Source organism: Pleurodeles waltl, chromosome 6, assembly GCF_031143425.1.
Source record: "Pleurodeles waltl isolate 20211129_DDA chromosome 6, aPleWal1.hap1.20221129, whole genome shotgun sequence".
Lineage (NCBI taxonomy): Eukaryota > Metazoa > Chordata > Amphibia > Caudata > Salamandridae > Pleurodeles > Pleurodeles waltl.
This window is the reverse complement of record NC_090445.1, coordinates 16,980,981-17,001,931: the sequence shown is the minus strand read 5'-3', so window position 1 is coordinate 17,001,931 and position 20,951 is coordinate 16,980,981. Positions and strand designations below refer to the sequence as shown.

General features: G+C 48.9%; 1 protein-coding gene across 1 annotated transcript in view; it reads left to right on the top strand.

Moving 5' to 3' along the window:
- The window catches only part of FNBP1 (formin binding protein 1), a 331,426-nt gene extending 319,656 nt beyond the window's left edge, over positions 1-11,770 (top strand). Inside the window, exons 6-7 of the mRNA XM_069241973.1 lie at positions 11,381-11,485; positions 11,693-11,770. Coding sequence (XP_069098074.1) covers positions 11,381-11,485; positions 11,693-11,770 — 183 coding nt within the window. The remainder of the gene's footprint in view (positions 1-11,380; positions 11,486-11,692) is intronic.
- Positions 11,771-20,951: the final 9,181 nt, after the last annotated feature.

Genomic DNA, 20,951 nt, shown 5'->3' with positions numbered 1-20,951 from the left:
GTGGCAAAGGCTAATAGTAGTCCAGAGTCCACGCTACCTACAGACTGCAAGGGTTGTCAAGGATGGGCATTATGTCAGGTAGAGCCAGATGTGGCAAAGGCTAATAGTAGTCCAGAGTCCACGCTACCTACAGACTGCAAGGGTTGTCAAGGATGGGCATTATGTCAGGTAGAGCCAGATGTGGCAAAGGCTAATAGTAGTCCAGAGTCCACGCTACCTACAGACTGCAAGGGTTGTCAAGGATGGGCATTATGTCAGGTAGAGCCAGATGTGGCAAAGGCTAATAGTAGTCCAGAGTCCAGGCTACCTTCAGACTGCAAGGGTTGTCAAGGATGGGCATTATGTCAGGTAGAGCCAGATGTGGCACAGGCTAATAGTAGTCCAGAGTCCACGCTACCTACAGACTGCAAGGGTTGTCAAGGATGGGCATTATGTCAGGTAGAGCCAGATGTGGCAAAGGCTAATAGTAGTCCAGAGTCCACGCTACCTACAGACTGCAAGGGTTGTCAAGGATGGGCATTATGTCAGGTAGAGCCAGATGTGGCAAAGGCTAATAGTAGTCCAGAGTCCAGGCTACCTTCAGACTGCAAGGGTTGTCAAGGATGGGCATTATGTCAGGTAGAGCCAGATGTGGCACAGGCTAATAGTAGTCCAGAGTCCACGCTACCTACAGACTGCAAGGGTTGTCAAGGATGGGCATTATGTCAGGTAGAGCCAGATGTGGCAAAGGCTAATAGTAGTCCAGAGTCCACGCTACCTACAGACTGCAAGGGTTGTCAAGGATGGGCATTATGTCAGGTAGAGCCAGATGTGGCACAGGCTAATAGTAGTCCAGAGTCCACGCTACCTACAGACTGCAAGGGTTGTCAAGGATGGGCATTATGTCAGGTAGAGCCAGATGTGGCACAGGCTAATAGTAGTCCAGAGTCCACGCTACCTACAGACTGCAAGGGTTGTCAAGGATGGGCATTATGTCGGGTAGAGCCAGATGTGGCACAGGCTAATAGTAGTCCAGAGTCCGCGCTACCTACAGACTGCAAGGATTGTCAAGGATGGGCATTATGTCAGGTAGAGCCAGATGTGGCAAAGGCTAATAGTAGTCCAGAGTCCACGCTACCTACAGACTGCAAGGGTTGTCAAGGATGGGCATTATGTCAGGTAGAGCCAGATGTGGCACAGGCTAATAGTAGTCCAGAGTCCACGCTACCTACAGACTGCAAGGGTTGTCAAGGATGGGCATTATGTCGGGTAGAGCCAGATGTGGCACAGGCTAGTAGTATTCCAGAGTCCACGCTACCTACAGACTGCAAGGGTTGTCAAGGATGGGCATTATGTCGGGTAGAGCCAGATGTGGCACAGGCTAATAGTATTCCAGAGTCCGCGCTACCTACAGACTGCAAGGGTTGTCAAGGATGGGCATTATGTCAGGTAGAGCCAGATGTGGCACAGGCTAATAGTAGTCCAGAGTCCACGCTACCTACAGACTGCAAGGGTTGTCAAGGATGGGCATTATGTCAGGTAGAGCCAGATGTGGCAAAGGCTAATAGTATTACAGAGTCCACGCTACCTACAGACTGCAAGGGTTGTCAAGGATGGGCATTATGTCAGGTAGAGCCAGATGTGGCACAGGCTAATAGTAGTCCAGAGTCCACGCTACCTACAGACTGCAAGGGTTGTCAAGGATGGGCATTATGTCAGGTAGAGCCAGATGTGGCACAGGCTAATAGTAGTCCAGAGTCCACGCTACCTACAGACTGCAAGGGTTGTCAAGGATGGGCATTATGTCAGGTAGAGCCAGATGTGGCAAAGGCTAATAGTAGTCCAGAGTCCACGCTACCTACAGACTGCAAGGGTTGTCAAGGATGGGCATTATGTCAGGTAGAGCCAGATGTGGCACAGGCTAATAGTAGTCCAGAGTCCACGCTACCTACAGACTGCAAGGGTTGTCAAGGATGGGCATTATGTCAGGTAGAGCCAGATGTGGCAAAGGCTAATAGTATTACAGAGTCCACGCTACCTACAGACTGCAAGGGTTGTCAAGGATGGGCATTATGTCAGGTAGAGCCAGATGTGGCAAAGGCTAATAGTAGTCCAGAGTCCACGCTACCTGCAGACTGCAAGGGTTGTCAAGGATGGGCATTATGTCAGGTAGAGCCAGATGTGGCAAAGGCTAATAGTAGTCCAGAGTCCACGCTACCTGCAGACTGCAAGGGTTGTCAAGGATGGGCATTATGTCAGGTAGAGCCAGATGTGGCAAAGGCTAATAGTAGTCCAGAGTCCACGCTACCTACAGACTGCAAGGGTTGTCAAGGATGGGCATTATGTCAGGTAGAGCCAGATGTGGCAAAGGCTAATAGTATTACAGAGTCCACGCTACCTACAGACTGCAAGGGTTGTCAAGGATGGGCATTATGTCAGGTAGAGCCAGATGTGGCAAAGGCTAATAGTAGTCCAGAGTCCACGCTACCTGCAGACTGCAAGGGTTGTCAAGGATGGGCATTATGTCAGGTAGAGCCAGATGTGGCAAAGGCTAATAGTAGTCCAGAGTCCACGCTACCTGCAGACTGCAAGGGTTGTCAAGGATGGGCATTATGTCAGGTAGAGCCAGATGTGGCAAAGGCTAATAGTAGTCCAGAGTCCACGCTACCTGCAGACTGCAAGGGTTGTCAAGGATGGGCATTATGTCAGGTAGAGCCAGATGTGGCAAAGGCTAATAGTAGTCCAGAGTCCACGCTACCTACAGACTGCAAGGGTTGTCAAGGATGGGCATTATGTCAGGTAGAGCCAGATGTGGCACAGGCTAATAGTATTACAGAGTCCACGCTACCTACAGACTGCAAGGGTTGTCAAGGATGGGCATTATGTCAGGTAGAGCCAGATGTGGCACAGGCTAATAGTATTACAGAGTCCACGCTACCTACAGACTGCAAGGGTTGTCAAGGATGGGCATTATGTCAGGTAGAGCCAGATGTGGCACAGGCTAATAGTAGTCCAGAGTCCACGCTACCTACAGACTGCAAGGGTTGTCAAGGATGGGCATTATGTCAGGTAGAGCCAGATGTGGCACAGGCTAATAGTAGTCCAGAGTCCACGCTACCTACAGACTGCAAGGGTTGTCAAGGATGGGCATTATGTCAGGTAGAGCCAGATGTGGCACAGGCTAATAGTAGTCCAGAGTCCGCGCTACCTACAGACTGCAAGGGTTGTCAAGGATGGGCATTATGTCAGGTAGAGCCAGATGTGGCACAGGCTAATAGTAGTCCAGAGTCCGCGCTACCTACAGACTGCAAGGGTTGTCAAGGATGGGCATTATGTCAGGTAGAGCCAGATGTGGCACAGGCTAATAGTAGTCCAGAGTCCGCGCTACCTACAGACTGCAAGGGTTGTCAAGGATGGGCATTATGTCAGGTAGAGCCAGATGTGGCAAAGGCTAATAGTAGTCCAGAGTCCGCGCTACCTACAGACTGCAAGGGTTGTCAAGGATGGGCATTATGTCAGGTAGAGCCAGATGTGGCACAGGCTAATAGTAGTCCAGAGTCCGCGCTACCTACAGACTGCAAGGGTTGTCAAGGATGGGCATTATGTCAGGTAGAGCCAGATGTGGCACAGGCTAATAGTAGTCCAGAGTCCGCGCTACCTACAGACTGCAAGGGTTGTCAAGGATGGGCATTATGTCAGGTAGAGCCAGATGTGGCACAGGCTAATAGTAGTCCAGAGTCCGCGCTACCTACAGACTGCAAGGGTTGTCAAGGATGGGCATTATGTCAGGTAGAGCCAGATGTGGCACAGGCTAATAGTAGTCCAGAGTCCGCGCTACCTACAGACTGCAAGGGTTGTCAAGGATGGGCATTATGTCAGGTAGAGCCAGATGTGGCACAGGCTAATAGTAGTCCAGAGTCCGCGCTACCTACAGACTGCAAGGGTTGTCAAGGATGGGCATTATGTCAGGTAGAGCCAGATGTGGCACAGGCTAATAGTAGTCCAGAGTCCGCGCTACCTACAGACTGCAAGGGTTGTCAAGGATGGGCATTATGTCAGGTAGAGCCAGATGTGGCACAGGCTAATAGTAGTCCAGAGTCCGCGCTACCTACAGACTGCAAGGGTTGTCAAGGATGGGCATTATGTCAGGTAGAGCCAGATGTGGCACAGGCTAATAGTAGTCCAGAGTCCGCGCTACCTACAGACTGCAAGGGTTGTCAAGGATGGGCATTATGTCAGGTAGAGCCAGATGTGGCACAGGCTAATAGTAGTCCAGAGTCCGCGCTACCTACAGACTGCAAGGGTTGTCAAGGATGGGCATTATGTCAGGTAGAGCCAGATGTGGCACAGGCTAATAGTAGTCCAGAGTCCGCGCTACCTACAGACTGCAAGGGTTGTCAAGGATGGGCATTATGTCAGGTAGAGCCAGATGTGGCACAGGCTAATAGTAGTCCAGAGTCCACGCTACCTACAGACTGCAAGGGTTGTCAAGGATGGGCATTATGTCAGGTAGAGCCAGATGTGGCACAGGCTAATAGTAGTCCAGAGTCCACGCTACCTACAGACTGCAAGGGTTGTCAAGGATGGGCATTATGTCAGGTAGAGCCAGATGTGGCACAGGCTAATAGTAGTCCAGAGTCCACGCTACCTACAGACTGCAAGGGTTGTCAAGGATGGGCATTATGTCAGGTAGAGCCAGATGTGGCACAGGCTAATAGTAGTCCAGAGTCCGTGCTACCTACAGACTGCAAGGGTTGTCAAGGATGGGCATTATGTCAGGTAGAGCCAGATGTGGCACAGGCTAATAGTAGTCCAGAGTCCGCGCTACCTACAGACTGCAAGGGTTGTCAAGGATGGGCATTATGTCAGGTAGAGCCAGATGTGGCACAGGCTAATAGTAGTCCAGAGTCCGCGCTACCTACAGACTGCAAGGGTTGTCAAGGATGGGCATTATGTCAGGTAGAGCCAGATGTGGCAAAGGCTAATAGTAGTCCAGAGTCCACGCTACCTACAGACTGCAAGGGTTGTCAAGGATGGGCATTATGTCAGGTAGAGCCAGATGTGGCAAAGGCTAATAGTAGTCCAGAGTCCGCGCTACCTACAGACTGCAAGGGTTGTCAAGGATGGGCATTATGTCAGGTAGAGCCAGATGTGGCACAGGCTAATAGTAGTCCAGAGTCCGCGCTACCTACAGACTGCAAGGGTTGTCAAGGATGGGCATTATGTCAGGTAGAGCCAGATGTGGCACAGGCTAATAGTAGTCCAGAGTCCACGCTACCTACAGACTGCAAGGGTTATCAAGGATGGGCATTATGTCGGGTAGAGCCAGATGTGGCACAGGCTAATAGTATTACAGAGTCCGCGCTACCTACAGACTGCAAGGGTTGTCAAGGATGGGCATTATGTCAGGTAGAGCCAGATGTGGCACAGGCTAATAGTAGTCCAGAGTCCAGGCTACCTACAGACTGCAAGGGTTGTCAAGGATGGGCATTATGTCAGGTAGAGCCAGATGTGGCACAGGCTAATAGTAATCCAGAGTCCACGCTACCTACAGACTGCAAGGGTTGACAAGGATGGGCATTATGTCAGGTAGAGCCAGATGTGGCACAGGCAATAGTAGTCCAGAGTCCGCGCTACCTACAGACTGCAAGGGTTGTCAAGGATGGGCATTATGTCAGGTAGAGCCAGATGTGGCACAGGCTAATAGTAGTCCAGAGTCCGGGCTACCTGCAGACTGCAAGGGTTGTCAAGGATGGGCATTATGTCAGGTAGAGCCAGATGTGGCACAGGCTAATAGTAGTCCAGAGTCCACGCTACCTACAGACTGCAAGGGTTGTCAAGGATGGGCATTATTTCAGGTAGAGCCAGATGTGGCACAGGCTAATAGTATTACAGAGTCCACGCTACCTACAGACTGCAAGGGTTGTCAAGGATGGGCATTATGTCAGGTAGAGCCAGATGTGGCACAGGCTAATAGTAGTCCAGAGTCCAGGCTACCTACAGACTGCAAGGGTTGTGAGATATATGGTGGGCAGTAGGGTCTTTAGTAAAACTGCATTAGTGGGCACCAAAAGAGAGGCGTTCCAAAGTGTGCTGCCTTGTGTAAGAACATGGACCGGCGCATGATGGCCGAAACAGTGGTGTATAAAAGTCAGGAGTGCCACGGAAACATGGAAGAAACCTGGGGCTCATGGAAACAATATCATGGAGTTTGAAATGCAGGAGAAGCCAATGTGATAGACAGAGGGACCTAGATGAACAGTAAGTAGGTGGCAACATACAAGCCCCATCAATATAGCCCTGCAGAGGTCAACAAGATGGATGACGGGTTTGGGGATCATGGGCCAGATGTAGCAAGGCATTAGCGCCTCGCAAACGGCGAAAAACGCCGTTTGCGAGGCGCTAATGCCTGTGCGCGATGCAGAAACACATTTTGCGAGTCGGAACCGACTCGCAAAATGTGTTTCCGACTTGCAAATAGGAAGGGGTGTTCCCTTCCTATTTGCAACTCGCACCGCGATGTAAGTTGATTTGTGACCGCAAAAGCGGTCACAAATCAACTCGCAGTTACCATCCACTTGAAGTGGATGGTAACTCATTCGCAAACGGGAAGGGGTCCCCATGGGACCCCTTCCCCTTTGTGAATGATCACAAAAATAATTTTTCAGAGCAGGCAGTGGTCCAATGGACCACTACCTGCCCTGAAAAATACCGAAACAAAAGGTTTCGGTTTATTTTTCAAAGTGCAGCTCGTTTTCCTTTAAGGAAAACGGGTTGCACTTTGAAAAAAAAAACCTGCTTTATTGAAAAGCAGTCGCAAACATGGAGGTCTGCTGACGACAGCAGGCCTCCATGTTTGCGAGTGCCCATAGTCGGTATGGGGCCGCAATTTGCGACCCACCTCATTAATATTAATGAGGTGGGTCATTGCGACCCCATACCGACTCGCAGAAGGTGTCTGAGACACCTTTCTGCATGTGGTTTTGCGAGTTGCAATTTGCGAGTCTCTATGACTCGCAAATTGCAACTCGCAAAACCATACTTACCTACATCTGGCCCCATATTCGTGGGAGCAGCCAGGTGCAAAGACAGACTCATGGAGGATCCACAGGTGGGAACATCCCTGATCTTGATCTGGGATAAGTATCTGACATGATGGTTGAAGATGTTTTTTTTCTTTGTTTTGTTTTTGTTTTATTCTGTTTTTGGAGCGTGCAATCAAATTATATACCTAAAAATAGCATTCCAAAAATGGTTGAACCCAAGTCAGATGGCTTTCTGAATAATTTGGAATCTCTTAAGGAGGTGATCAGCAACACCAACATAGAGAACATTGCCATAGTCGAAGTGGCTAATTAATAGATCGTGGATCTTGGAAGAGGTAGCCATGAAACTGATGAAAGTACTTTGGGAAGAAGTGTGAGAATGCCAAAACAGTTTGGCGGGACAAAGGTAACTTAGTTGGCCTAGTACAGATTAGAGTCTGGGATAAGGCCTAGGTTTTTGGCCTATGCGGTAGGAGTATCTTGCGACTCTTTGGGCCACAAGCCTTCCACCTAGTAGGAGGTGTTATTACTGAATAGCATGACTTCAGTTTTAGCACTGTTGAGCTTTACGCAGAAGCCTCCCATCCACTCCGCAATACGTGTCACGCCGGAGGAGAAGTTGGTGCGAGTGGGTGTCACACACTCATGGATTGAGATCATGAGCTGCGGATTGTCAGCCTGAGAGACTGTCCTAAAGCCGTAGCTCTTGACAGTGTCTGCAACAGGTGCCGTGTGTATATTTAACAGGATGGGGTCAAGGGGAGATCCTTGGGGGCACCCATAGTCTACTCTGGAGGAACTGGAGGTAAGGCGTCGAGGCAGGGATTTGTTCTACGGGACTAGTGCTGTACATTTACTGCTTTCATGAAGGTGTCGCATAAGGATGGCATATGAGATGGTATCGAAGGCTGTTGACAGTCTGGCAGAGCAAGAAGGATGAGGGCAGCAGAGGCTCCAGGGATATCATCTGTGGTGGCCTGGGAGGGGCGATGCCCATGATGTCTGCTACTCTGAGCCCTGACTGAGTGGACTCCAGGAGCTCATTGCTTTTCAGTTAAGCTGACAATTGAACATTGGTCTACTTCGCAAGGATTGATTTTAGTGGAATACAATATACGGTGATGGGCCACTAGTTTGGAAGTATTTTGGGATTCAACAATGTTTTCATCTGCAGTGACACCAGCTTGGCTTGATTTCCAGCCCATGGCACCTCTGCCGAAAGGAGAGAGATATTAAAGATAGGCATGAATGATGTACCCATGATATGGAGGCAGAGTTAGTAAATATGGTGGGGGTAAGGGTAATGTGGGGGTCCAGATTTATCCAAGCACTTGAGACTCATTGTAAAATCAAGATCGATGTGGAAGAAATGTGCGAGACTGAGGCCTTGCTTGATATCAAGGGAGTATTAATAAAGAAGAGTGAGTCCTCGTTAAGCTGGAGGTTGAAACTGAATTAAACATCTTTGAGTTTTATCTGGAAGAAATCAGCCAAGTTATCACATGTCTTTAGATGTGGTTGCTGACTGTGCTCAAGCATTAGGGTGTGAATATTCATTAATAATGGTGAAACGTTTCCAGGAGGAGTGAATTCACTCTGCTATGTAGTTGCGTGTGGTGCTCCGTATGTACTAGTGGTAGTTGTTGAGGGCAGTCTTGCATGTTCTCGGTCAGTGTTTGAGCGAGCGAGTGAGTCTCTGGGTGCGTTCTAGCCCTTTACAGTGGTGTTTGGCTTCCCAGAGTTCATTGATCTACAATTTAGCTGAGGGGTGTTTGTGCAGGTGTCGTTGAGGTTTCGGGGGGTGGGGGCGAGGGCATCAAGAGAGGATATAATCCAATTATTAAGACAATTGGCCATAGTTTTGATGCCAGAGGTGAAAAGGAGAATGGAGTGAGTGAGTGAAGCTTCAAGTTTAACTTTTGTGATATGGTTCCAAGATCTATTTATGGTAGGTGGTTTCAGACAAGTGGTGAAGAGATCAGTGGGAATGAGAAAGTTTGAGAGAAAGTGGTCAGACCAGGTAACTGGGGATGGGAGTTGCATGGGAGGAGGTGGGGAGGAGGTTGGTGAAGATAGGGTTGAAGCCTATGTCCTGTTAGGTGGGTGAGCAAGGAATAGGTTGATGTTGTCCCAGACTAGAAGGATCATCTAGGAGAGTTCCAGTGTCGGGGTTCTGGATTAGGTGCAGATGGAAGTTAAAATAGCCCAAGACTAGGCGGTGTTGGTATTTTAAGGCCCAAAGCAGTGAGCAACACAGTGAGTTTGGTGCTGAAGTCTTTTTTTGTGATCAAGGGTTCTGTATATTAGTGCTCCTAGGGTTCTGTATACTAGTGCCCCACTGATGGTAGGCATACCAGTGAATTTAATTTTACATTTATATATTCAGTCCAGTGCCAAGTATCAGAAGCCAGGCATTGTACAGTGTGGTCCTCGACATTATCACGACCCATCCTCCGGTTTTTTAAGATCTATTTTGTTTAGTGATTTTGTCCCCAGTGGGATGGTGAATGTGATGAATGTGATGTTAGGGTTGGTGGTGGGATTAAGCCAGATTTCAGTGATAAAAATGATATCAAGATTGTGGGAATTAATTAAATCCCAAAGTTCACCTTAATGCTTCGGGAGGGATTGAGGATTTATACGGAGACAGGAGAAAGCATATTCTTCTTTGATGGTGCCCGAGGTGGCATCAGTTGTGGGTTTATTGCCCAAAGCACAGATTCTGCGGGTATAGAGAGAGTGGGAGGTTTAATGTAGGAGCGCCCTGGTAGGAGAAACCTACACTGGGGTATTTGGGCAGGAAAATGGGCCCACTACCGCCACAGGAAGGACCTGCCACGGTCATCGTGCTTTGGAAGTTATAGCTGGATCAGTTTGTCTGTTCCTAGGGTGGGACAGGGTTCCTGACGTTGTGCGCGGGACATGTGCGGACGGGCGTAGACAGGCTTGCCTTAGGAACGCGTCCATGCTGTGGCTGCCATAATATCCTCACCATGAAGCAGAGGGGACTCCTTTCGGGGAAGGTTGATGGTGCAGCGCTGACTTCCGCTCCAGACCCGCTGGGCGAGCCAGGCGAATGCAACAAGACTGGCCAAAACTGGCAACTAAAATAGGCTAAAATAGCAACTGAGAGTAAAACAAAGGAGCATATAAAAGGAAATGAAAATGGAAGGTAAAGGGACTAAAATGAACATGAAAAGGCGTCTGAAAGGGCCTGGCAACCCTCAGCAGAGTGCTGAGACAACACAAGGAGTTGAAAGCAGGGTGTGCAATGCATACATCCTTTGTGCCTCAGAAACAAACGTCATGGGTATGCCGTAGAGACAAGGTGGTTCTGAGGACTCTGGACACATTTTTCCAAAGGGTGTATCAGCTCCATGTCAATAAGGCCATGGTCCGTCCAAATGATTTTCGTCTCCATTCCTTCATGAATAAGAAGACCAAGTGTGGACTTGTGACTGTTTTCACCTTCATCTTATTAGAGCCAGGAGAGCCATCGGGCTCTGAAGGTAAGACAGCGAGGACTAGACTGGCATTGGCACAGTACTCAAGATGAACCCTTTGTTGTGTACAGTTGTAAAACAACATCCCTTTTCTAAAGTCAGGTCTCCTCCATCCTGCTGTTTTTTCGCTCTTCTCTCTCTCCCTAATCCCATGGTTTTTCAAGCCATCATGGTTTACATACCCATTTCTCCACTGTGTAGTGGACACAGGGCTTTTCCAAAGGACAAGCCCTGTGCCTTGTTTTTGCAGTTGTGTCATAAAGCCAACTAGGTGGCAGATGCAAGGCATTTCCGAAGGCCACACCTTGTGCCCTGTTGATGCATTTGTGCCTGATGGCCATCTTAGTGGCTGAGACCGAACATTACCAAAGGCTTCATACATCCTGTATCCCAATCACACAGGTGTCCTAGAGCCATGTACATAGGAGACACATTACCAAAATCCACAGACTTTGTGCTGTCAATACGGGTGTGCCTCTTTATGGCCATGCAGGCAAAGCAAAGTTTGTTGTTGGTCTGTGAGCGCATTTTACACTTTTCCTTCCAAAAACTTTCTGATGATCAAATATTGAACTGGAAGAGTACCTTCTGGTTCCCTTAATCCTCCTCCCATGACTAATCTGCATAACACTTTCAAAGAACCAACCTGGTGCATCTCCGCTCCAGCTCCCGCTTGTCAGCGATTCATAATATCAAAATGGTGGAAGCACCAAGTGCAGGGTGAAGACCTGCAAGTAAGTCATGTAGATTTCAGGTGTACCTCCTCTCAGACAGTAATGTAGTATATATTGGCTGATGCCGGCAGAGAACTCTAGATATCGTAATCCAGCATCTGTCTCATCTTTTCTGCAGAGCAAGCGGCGGTTCGAGCGGGATTGCAAGGAGGCTGACCGAGCGCAGCAGTATTTCGAAAGGATGGATGCTGATATCAATGTTACAAAAGCAGATGTTGAGAAGGTAAGCTACAGGTCCTGGGCTTAGACTGATGTACTGGGCTTTGTTCTCATGTATAGTACAGTCGTCTTGGCTCTGGTGAACCACGTCTGTATGGCTGAAGAGGTCCATTGAACTAGCCTGTATTGGGGGGTGGCCTACGGCAGTATTGTTAACATCTACATGACCTCTGCTGTAAAACCTCTTTGCTTTGCTAATCTCTTTTTTCAGTATACTTTCTTCAGTCACCTTGTTTGGACTGGTTCTCACCAGACTAATGAGTCCTGCCCCTGCTTGACTGCTGTGTAGTATCACGGTGTGTTGTAAACCATTCGATTGCCCTTCAGCGTGACATTTACATACCTGCCAACTTACCCTCATTTGGTGGGCGTCACTCTCTTTTTACTTGTATTCGGCCACCTGACAAACAAAATGCCTCCTTGGAGTTTAATTGGGTCACCTAGATTTCAAACCCATATCGACTTCCATTCACCTTAATAGGATCTCCAACTTAAATGCCTGACGTCAACCGCATTTCTGATTCAAGGGTTTGACACTTATGCATCTACCAGCTATTTGAAGCTAGTGTATGAACCATGTGGAAGGCATGTACAGGCATTGCACAGGACAGGGTGTTCTGTTTGCCCCCCTGATGATGTATGATGATAGATCTGTGCATTGTGAACTGTGAAATCCATGAGTGGCACATTTGAGTAGAAACGTTAGTTCTGTGGAACATATGGTTACTAGGAGCCATCGCTTCAGTGGGTTAGAGGCTTGTAGTATGTCAACATTGGAATAAGTTGATCCTTTTGCGGACAGTGTCAAATTGATCACCTCCATAAATTTAAAACTGATGTGGCAAGTAGAGGAGGAACACTAATTTTTCAAACCCTATGTTGTCCTGTTCCTGCCTTCTGGTGAGTGAGGCAAGCAGAGATATTGGCCTGAAGAACACTTTGTAAAAACATGGGAGAGGTTCGGAAAGGGAAAGGATAAGGAACCTTATGTCCAGGGTAGCACCTGTAAGCACAGTCATCCTCCCTTCCTGTTTCATTCAGGCCCGGTCACTTCTGTTACGTTCTTTATGCTGAAGTCAGGTGAACTGATCTATCTTCTAAGGCCTGATTTATGCTTAAGTCAAGGGAACTGACCCTTCTGTTGAGACCTGTATACAAAGAATTCAGGTGAACCTGTGCATCTTTTGAGGTATGCTTTATGCTGACGTAAAATGAAAATTGTCAATTTTCTGAGGCCTGCTTTAGACTGAAGTAAAGAAAACTGGTTCATAGTCCGAGGCCTACTTCACGATGATGTCAAGTGAATTGGTCCACCTTCTGAAGGCTGCTTTATGTAGATGTGATGTGAACTGGTCCTTGTTTCGAGGCCTGCTTTATGGAGACATGAAGTAAAATGGACCATACGCTTTACAAATACTGGAATTATGTTGAAGTTGAGTGAACTGATCCATCTTCTGAGACATGCTTTGTGCTGAAGTCAAGGAAGCTGCTTTATTTTCTGAGGCCTTCTTTGTCCTGATCATTTTACCTGTTGAGATCCATCAGAGAAAAGAATTGGTGTAAGTTAATTCCCACGCACCTCAATTCCGACCCTAACGCAGACTCCCGTATGCATAAGGATAAGAATTAATTCCCAGCTTGTAATCAGGGCCTATGATGGAATGTTATTTAATGTACCTGGAAAACAGGCCACGTAATTTGGAAGCAGAAATGGAAACGTTGCACCAAGTTGACAAAGCTCTGTTTTTGATCCATTAGTAACGGTCTATTTAATCCCATCCATTGGAAAACATCTACAAAGTGTCTGTGGATAAACTTTCTCTCTCTCTCTCTTGCTCTCGCTCTCTCGCTCTCCTCATCTTTCCATGGATCCACTGTGGCCCTCTTATCTGCCTGTGAAACAACTATGACCCCTCTCCTGTTGTCCATTGTACATCCGCTGCACACCTACATCTCATCCTGTCGGGACCCCCTCTGCACCCCCACACCTCATCCTGTTGGGGGACATTATTTTCCCCTTGCTCCTCATCCCTTGATAGATCTACTGCACTTTCTCTCCTCATCTCACTGTAGATCCACTGTCCCTTCTGTCCTCACCACTTCAAGGATCTGCTGTACATCTCTCATCATCTCACTGTGGATCACCTATGCTCCTCTTGCCTCATCTCTTTGTGGATCCATGGTGCTCACTCACCTCTTCCATCCATAGATGTGATGAACCATCTTTCATCGTCTCATTGTAGATCCGTTGTGTCTTTAGCTCCTTATCCTTCTGTGGATCCATTGTACCGCTCCCTGTGCACGCCATCATAGATAGGTTTCACCACTCTCTCCTCACCCTGTCGTGGACCTGCTGCCTGCCCTCGCTCCTCATCCCATTGTGGAGCCAATCCATCCCTCTTCTCATCCCATTGTAGATAAGCTCCACCCCCCTTCTCATCCCGTAGTGGATCTGCTGCGTTCCTCTTTCTCATCCAGACATTCATCCACTGTACCCTTCTCTCTCTCTCTGACATCACGGATGCCCTGCACTCCTCTGCTTCATCTTGCAGTGGTTCCACTGCACCCCTCCTTTGTATGTGACCTCCCTGGATCCGTTTCTCTTTTCATCTTGGTATGGATCCACAACTCCATCTTTATTCATCTCGCTGTAGCTCTGCAGCACGCCCCTTCTCCTCATCTTGTGGATCACTGCACCCTTATCTCTCCTCATCCTGCTTTGGATCAGTTTGTCCTGCATCTCTGAATCTTGCTGTAGACCCGGTGCACACTTTTCTAGTTCCATTATTGATCCACTGCATCCATACCTATTCATCTTGCTATGGATCCATTCTACTCCTCTCTTCGCGTTCCATCATGAATTTGCAGTGCCCCTCTGCATGCCATTCCAGATCCTCCACGCTCCTTCATCTCTTCTCACCATGGATCCGCTGTGCCGTACTCTCTCTATCTTCCCTTGGAACCGGTTTGCCGGTCTCTCCTTATCTTGCATTGAATCTGCTGTTCCCGTCTCCTTAGTCCCTCTTTTCTCCCCATATCATCATGGAGCCACTGAACCCCTTTCTCCTCATCCCATTCTGGATCCACAACATCCTGCCGTGGATCCGCTGTGCCCCTCTGTCTTTATTCTCCTTTGGAGCTGCTTTGCCAGTCTTTCCTCATCTCACTTTGAATCTCTAGCCCTCTTGCTGCACGTCCTCCTCTCTCCACCTCTTCATGTATCCACTGTAATCCTTTCTCCTCATCCCATTCTGGATCCACCACAGTCCTCCACCACATTTCGTCATGGATCCCTTGCACTCTTCTCTGATTATCCTGGCTTTGAGCTGCTTTATCCATCTCTCCTCATGTTACTTTGACTCCAATGTGCCCTCATTGCTGCAGTGACTCTTTCCTTGTTCCATCGTGAATCCACTGTGCTTCTTGGCTTGTGACTCATCTCTTCGTGGACCTACAGCATCTACTCTTCAAATCCGTTCATATAGGTGCTGCACCCTTCTCTCATCATCTCGTTGGAGACCCGCGGCACTCTTCTCTCATCATCTCGTTGGAGACCCGCGGCACTCATCTCTCATCATCTCGTTGTCAACCCGCTGCACTCTTCTCTCATCATCTCGTTGTCAACCCGCTGCACTCTTCTCTCATCATCTCGTTGTCAACCCGCTGCACACTTCTCTCATAGTCTCTTTAGGGGTTCTGCTGCACTCTTCTCATTATTTTGCTGTGGCTTCTTTTTACCATTCGCTATGCATTATCATTGATCCTCTGTGTCCCTCTCTCCTCATCTCCTCGTGGATCTGTTGTGCCCCTCTCTCCTCGTACTGTTGTGGATCTCTGCATAACTCTCCCGTACCATCATGGATCCACTGTGCCTTTCCCTCTTCCTCCCTGCATTGATCCTATGTGTCCCCTTTCTGCATCCCATCATGGATCCACTGTGCTTGTTTGTCTCATCTTTCTGTGGGCAACCCTCTCTCCATGGCTGCTCTCCTATCCGCTGCACCCATCTCTTCCCATCTGTTCTGGATCTGTGGCTACATCTTTTCTCAATCACCCAAGTGTTTGTAAAGCAGGGCCAATCACCTGTGAGGATCTCAAGGCGCTGAAAAAGCATGAAGAAGACAGGAGCAGAAGCAGCAGCATGGGGAGAGCTAGGCCTGGGCCCTTCTCAATGGGGTCTCTCTATGCCCTCCATTAAGTAAGTCCTGGGAGGAGGGAGGGGCGCTGAGAGGCGGAGTGGGCAGGTCCAGGCAGGAGACGAAAAATAACAGGAGTCATGCAGGAGTGGCAAGGGAAAAGCAAGGAGAAAGCAGTGAAAACAAGGAAAAAGCAAGAAGGCACACAAAAAACAAGGGGAAAACCAAAGAGAAGGCACACAAAAAAAAACAGGGGAAAAAGCAAGGATAAAGCAATGAAAACAAGGGAAAAGCAAGGAGAAGGCACTCAAAAACAGGGGGAAAAGCGAAAAGCATGGGAACACAGGAGCATGAACCTCATCTCGCCATAGATCTGCTGCACTCCTCCATCTCATCTCGCCACGGATCTGCCGCACTCCTCCATCTCATCTCGCCATGGATCTGCCGCACTCATCCATCTCATCTCACCATGGATCTGCCACACGCCTCCATCTCATCTCGCCATGGATCTGCCACACTCCTCCATCTCATCTCGCCATGATCTGCCACACTCCTCCATCTCATCTGACCATGGATCTGCCACACTCCTCCATCTCATCTCACCATGGATCTGCCGCACTCCTCCATCTCATCTCGCCATGGATCTGCCACACTCCTCCATCTCATCTCGCCAAGGATCTGCCACACTCCTCCATCTCATCTCGCCATGGATCTGCTGCACTCCTCCATCTCATCTGACCATGGATCTGAACACACCTCTACCACATCTTGCCAGGGATCTGAACACACCTCCACCACATCTTGCCATGGATCTGAACACACCTCCACCACATCTTGCCATGGATCTGAACACACCTCCACCACATCTTGCCATGGATCTGAACACACCTCCACCACATCTTGACATGGATCTGAACACACCCCCACCACATCTTGCCATGTTTCTGCTGTACTCCTCCACCTCGTCTCACCATGGATGTGGTGTTCCCTTCTCTCCTCGTCCCAGTCTAGATTGCAACCCTTCTCCTTCCTATCTCGCCATGGATCTGCCGCACTCCTCCAACTCATCTCGCCTTTGATCTGACGCACTCCTCCACCTCATCTCACCATGGATCTGACGCACTCCTCCACCTTATCTCACCAGGGATCTCCTGTTTCCTCCTCTCCTCGTCCCCATCTAGACTGCTGTGCTCCTCCACCCCAGCTGACTATAGACCCCCTCCACCCCGTTCTCTCTTTATCTTGACCTAGAACTGATTTGCCTGCCTCTTCCTGTCTCACTTTGAATCAACTGTGCCTCTTTCGCTGCACCCCCTCTCTCGTCATACAGAGGAGGATCCCTGTGCTGGTAGGCAGGATAATTAATCCTATGTATTTGTTTATCAGCTCCTTTTCATGCTGCAGTGAAAACAGAGAGGCATGGTCCTGCCTTGTTATGTGGAACCCTGCACCAACTCTCATCATTACTGCTCTCTGCAGACCGCTGCAGACTGCATCAACAATCAGTGTGTGAACCACATCCCTGTCTGTTAATTAAATCACACCCTCTGTCTGCTTCTGGAAAAAATAGAAATGGGAGGCAGTTTCTGGCAGTAATGGTTTGGCAGTACAGCTGTTGCAAAATGCCTCCTTCCTGAGGCCGCCACTTCCCTTTGAAATACGAGCAGCCCCTCCTTCATCTCTTATTGCTCAGTGATTTCCCGAGAGTGGACAGTACATTTAATATCCAATATCTGCTCAGAATGATAACCTTTCATTCTCTCTTGCTGCTGTCACTTAGAGGATTCGTCAAGTGTTCACAGTGCCATTGTCAAAAGGCTGGGGGCACAGTGCCCTGTGTCCTGACCGTCACAGCGCAGCTCTCGGGCTTACATACTGTCTATCCAGCGTCTAGCCTGAGGCACTGCACCCCTTACGTTGGCCTGGCTCGAGCTACAGGCTGTACCTGGTATTATGTAGTCAACATTATAGTCGAGGAAGCAAAGCTTGGGCAGAAGGGGTGGCACTGGAGTGTCCCCACCACCACCCATTACTAGAACCTAGACCTGGTGAGAAACTAAAACTCCACTTGATGTAGCTGTCTCCAGGTCTCCTTTCGACTGGTGCGCTGTTGGTACTAAGCCAGTAGGCAAGAATTCTGGAACCATTAACCACATCATGTGACTGTCTCGCCTAGCTGCCTGGACGTGAGCCTCTTGACCAGAGTACAGTGGAAGCAATTTGAAGGGATGGTACCGTCACTTCTTGATTGCTTCTCTTGGACCTCAATAGACAGGATTGTGTTGAGTACAGCGGGGTGTACAAGAATGGAAGAGATGGTACCTGGGTTTCATGATGGTTACTTTAAGATGTAATTGGACATGAGCCTCTCGAGCACAGTGGGGAGTACAAGAATAGAAGGGATGGTTCATTGGCTTCTTGTTGGCTACTTTCAGATCTAATTGGACACATGCCTCTCGAGCACAGCGGGATGTATGGGAATGGAAGGGAAGGTCTCTTTGCTTCTTGATGGCTTATCTTGGATATGACCAGAAATGACCCTCTCAAGCATGGTAGGATGTATGGGACTGGAAGGGACGGTTCCTTTGCATGACGAGACATGACCCTCTCAATCCTTGTAGGATATATGAGCATATAAGGGACAGTCCTTTTTCTTCTTGATGGTTTCTCTTGGATATGACTGGGCATGACCCTTGCAAGCCTGGTTGGGTGATTGGGAACAGAAGGTATGGTCCTTTGGCTTGGCTTCTTGATGGCTTCTCTTGGATATGACTAGACATGAGCTGCTCAATCCTTGTAAGATGTATGGGAATGCAAGGGACGGTCCCTTGGCTTCTTGATGGCTTCTCTTGGATATTAGTGAACCTGAGCTTCTCAGTCCTTTAGGATGTATGGGAGTGGAAGGGATGGTCCCTTGGCTTCTTGAGGGCTTCTCTCGGATATAACAGGCCATGATCCTTTCAAGACTGGTTGGGTGTGTTGGAATTGAAGGGACGGTCCCTTTGCTTCTTGATAGCTTCTCTTGGATATGACTGGCCATGATCCTTTCAATCCTGTTTGGGTGACTGGGAATGGAAGGGATGGGCCCCTTGCTTCTTGATGGGTTCTCTTGGCCTCTCAGTCCTGGTGGGATGTAATGAAAGGGCAGGTCCCTCTGGTTCTTAATGGCTTCTCTTGGATATGGCTGGGCATGACCCTCACAATCCTGGTGCGATGTATGGGAATGGAAAGGACATGACCCTCTCAGTCCTGGTGCAATGTATGGGAATGAAAGGGACATGACCCTCTCAATCCTGGTGGGATGTATGGGAATAGAAGGGATGGTCCCTTTGCATGACTGGACCTGACCCTCTCAATCCTGATGAGAAGTAAGGCAATGGAAGGGACAGTCCCTTTGTATGAGTGGGCATGACCCTCTTAGTCCTTGTAGGATGTATGGGAATGGAAGGGACGATCCCTTTGCTTCTTGATGGCTTCTCCTGGATATGACTGAACATGAGTCTCTCAATCCTGGTGGGATGTATGGGAATTAAAGGAACTGTCCCTTTGCTTCCTGATGGCTTCCATTGGAAATGACTGGACATGACCCTCTCAAGCCTGGTTGGGTGTTGGGAATGGAAGGGGGATGGCCCCTCTGCTTCTTGATGGCTTCTCTTTGATATGACTGGACCTGAGTCTCTTAGTCCTTGTAGGTTGTAGGAATGGAAGGGATGGTCTGTTTGATTTTTGATGGCTTCGCTTGGATATTACTGAACGTAGCCTCTCAGTCCTTGAAGGATAAATGGGGATAGAAGAGACGGTCCCTTTGCTTCTTGATGGCTTTACTTGGATATGACTGAACCTGAGCCTCTCAACCACAGTGGCCTGGATGGCAGTGGAAGGAACGTTCCCTTTGCTTCTTGATGGCTTCTCTTGGATATGACTGGACATGACCCTCTCAAGCCTGGTGGGCTGTATGGGAATGGAAGGGATAGTCCCTTTGCTTCTTGATGGCTTCTCCTGATATGAATGAACCTGCACCTCTCAGTCCTTGTAGGATGTATGGGAATGGAAGGGATAGTCCCTTGGCTTCTTGATGGCTTCTCATGGATTTGACTGGACATGACCTTCTCAAGCCTGGTTGGGTGATTGGGAATTGAAGGTCCAGTCTCTTGGCTTCTTGATGTCTTCTTTTGGATATGGCTGAAGCCTAGCCTCTTTAGTCTGGTTGGGTTCATGGGAATAGAAGGGAGTGGTCCCTTTGCTTCTTGATGGCTTCTCTTGGAAATGACTGGACACGATCCTCTCAAGCCTGGTTGGGTGATTCAGAATGGAACGGACGGTGTCTATGCTTTTTGATGGCTTCACTTGGATATGACCAAGTGCAAGCCTCTCTGTCCTTGTAGGATGTATTGGAATGGAAGGAACGGTCCTTTGGCTTGTAGGATGGACGGGAATGGAAGGGACGGTCCTTTGGCTTGTAGGATGTTTGGGAATGGAAGGGACGGTCCTTTGGCTTGTAGGGTGTCTGGGAATGGAAGGGACGGTTTGTCTTCGGTATGACTAAACCTGAGCCTCTCAAGCACGTACGGCCGGACAGGTCCGGGCTGCACCAATGTTTCTGGGGAAGTACTTGATTTAAGGGACCTCAATGCTGCTTTTCACCGCTCGTATGACATTTTTTGGTTGTTTTATTGTCATTCGTCTCTGCTGTGAAAGTAAGTGTGCTGTGGTTCACAAGACCGACCCGTACACCGGCGGGAACCCGGGCTTAGAATTCATAAAGAAAGCAGGTTCCGCATGGAACTTCATGCTCTGATTTTGTTATTTCGAGCACACGGTTGATGTTTACAAAGCCTGGTTGTAGACTAGCCTTGTGGTGTCTTTGAATCTGCAGTGACAACTAGTGCACAACGGAAGCAATGATTCACAGGGGCGAGGGCTGTGGACACGTGTGAGGGGACCTTGAAGTGTGTAAACAGCGGCCCTCGGTAGAAGTGGACGCTTCAGGGTTCGTTTCTTTCATGCACGCCCCTGCACCCCTCTTAAAGGCAGGTCACTTATGCCCATTGGTTCCTCTGCAGAGACGTCCACAGCGTTTCAAACTCTTTGAAGATCGAGCTGTAGGTGGGGGGGGCGCCTGGTGGGCAGTGTGGCGATAAGTTGGGGATGAGGTCAGATTTGCATTTAATCAGTGGTGATACCTGAGAGGTGCACTTCTAAAAGCCAGGGGGCAGTAAGGAGTGTGTGGGCGTCATTTAATGGGCACCAGAGCTGACTGGAGGAGGCCAGAGAGCCCTCCCCGCGGCTGGCTCTTGCATTCGTGGGCACACAAGGCCTGGACCGGAAGCTTCA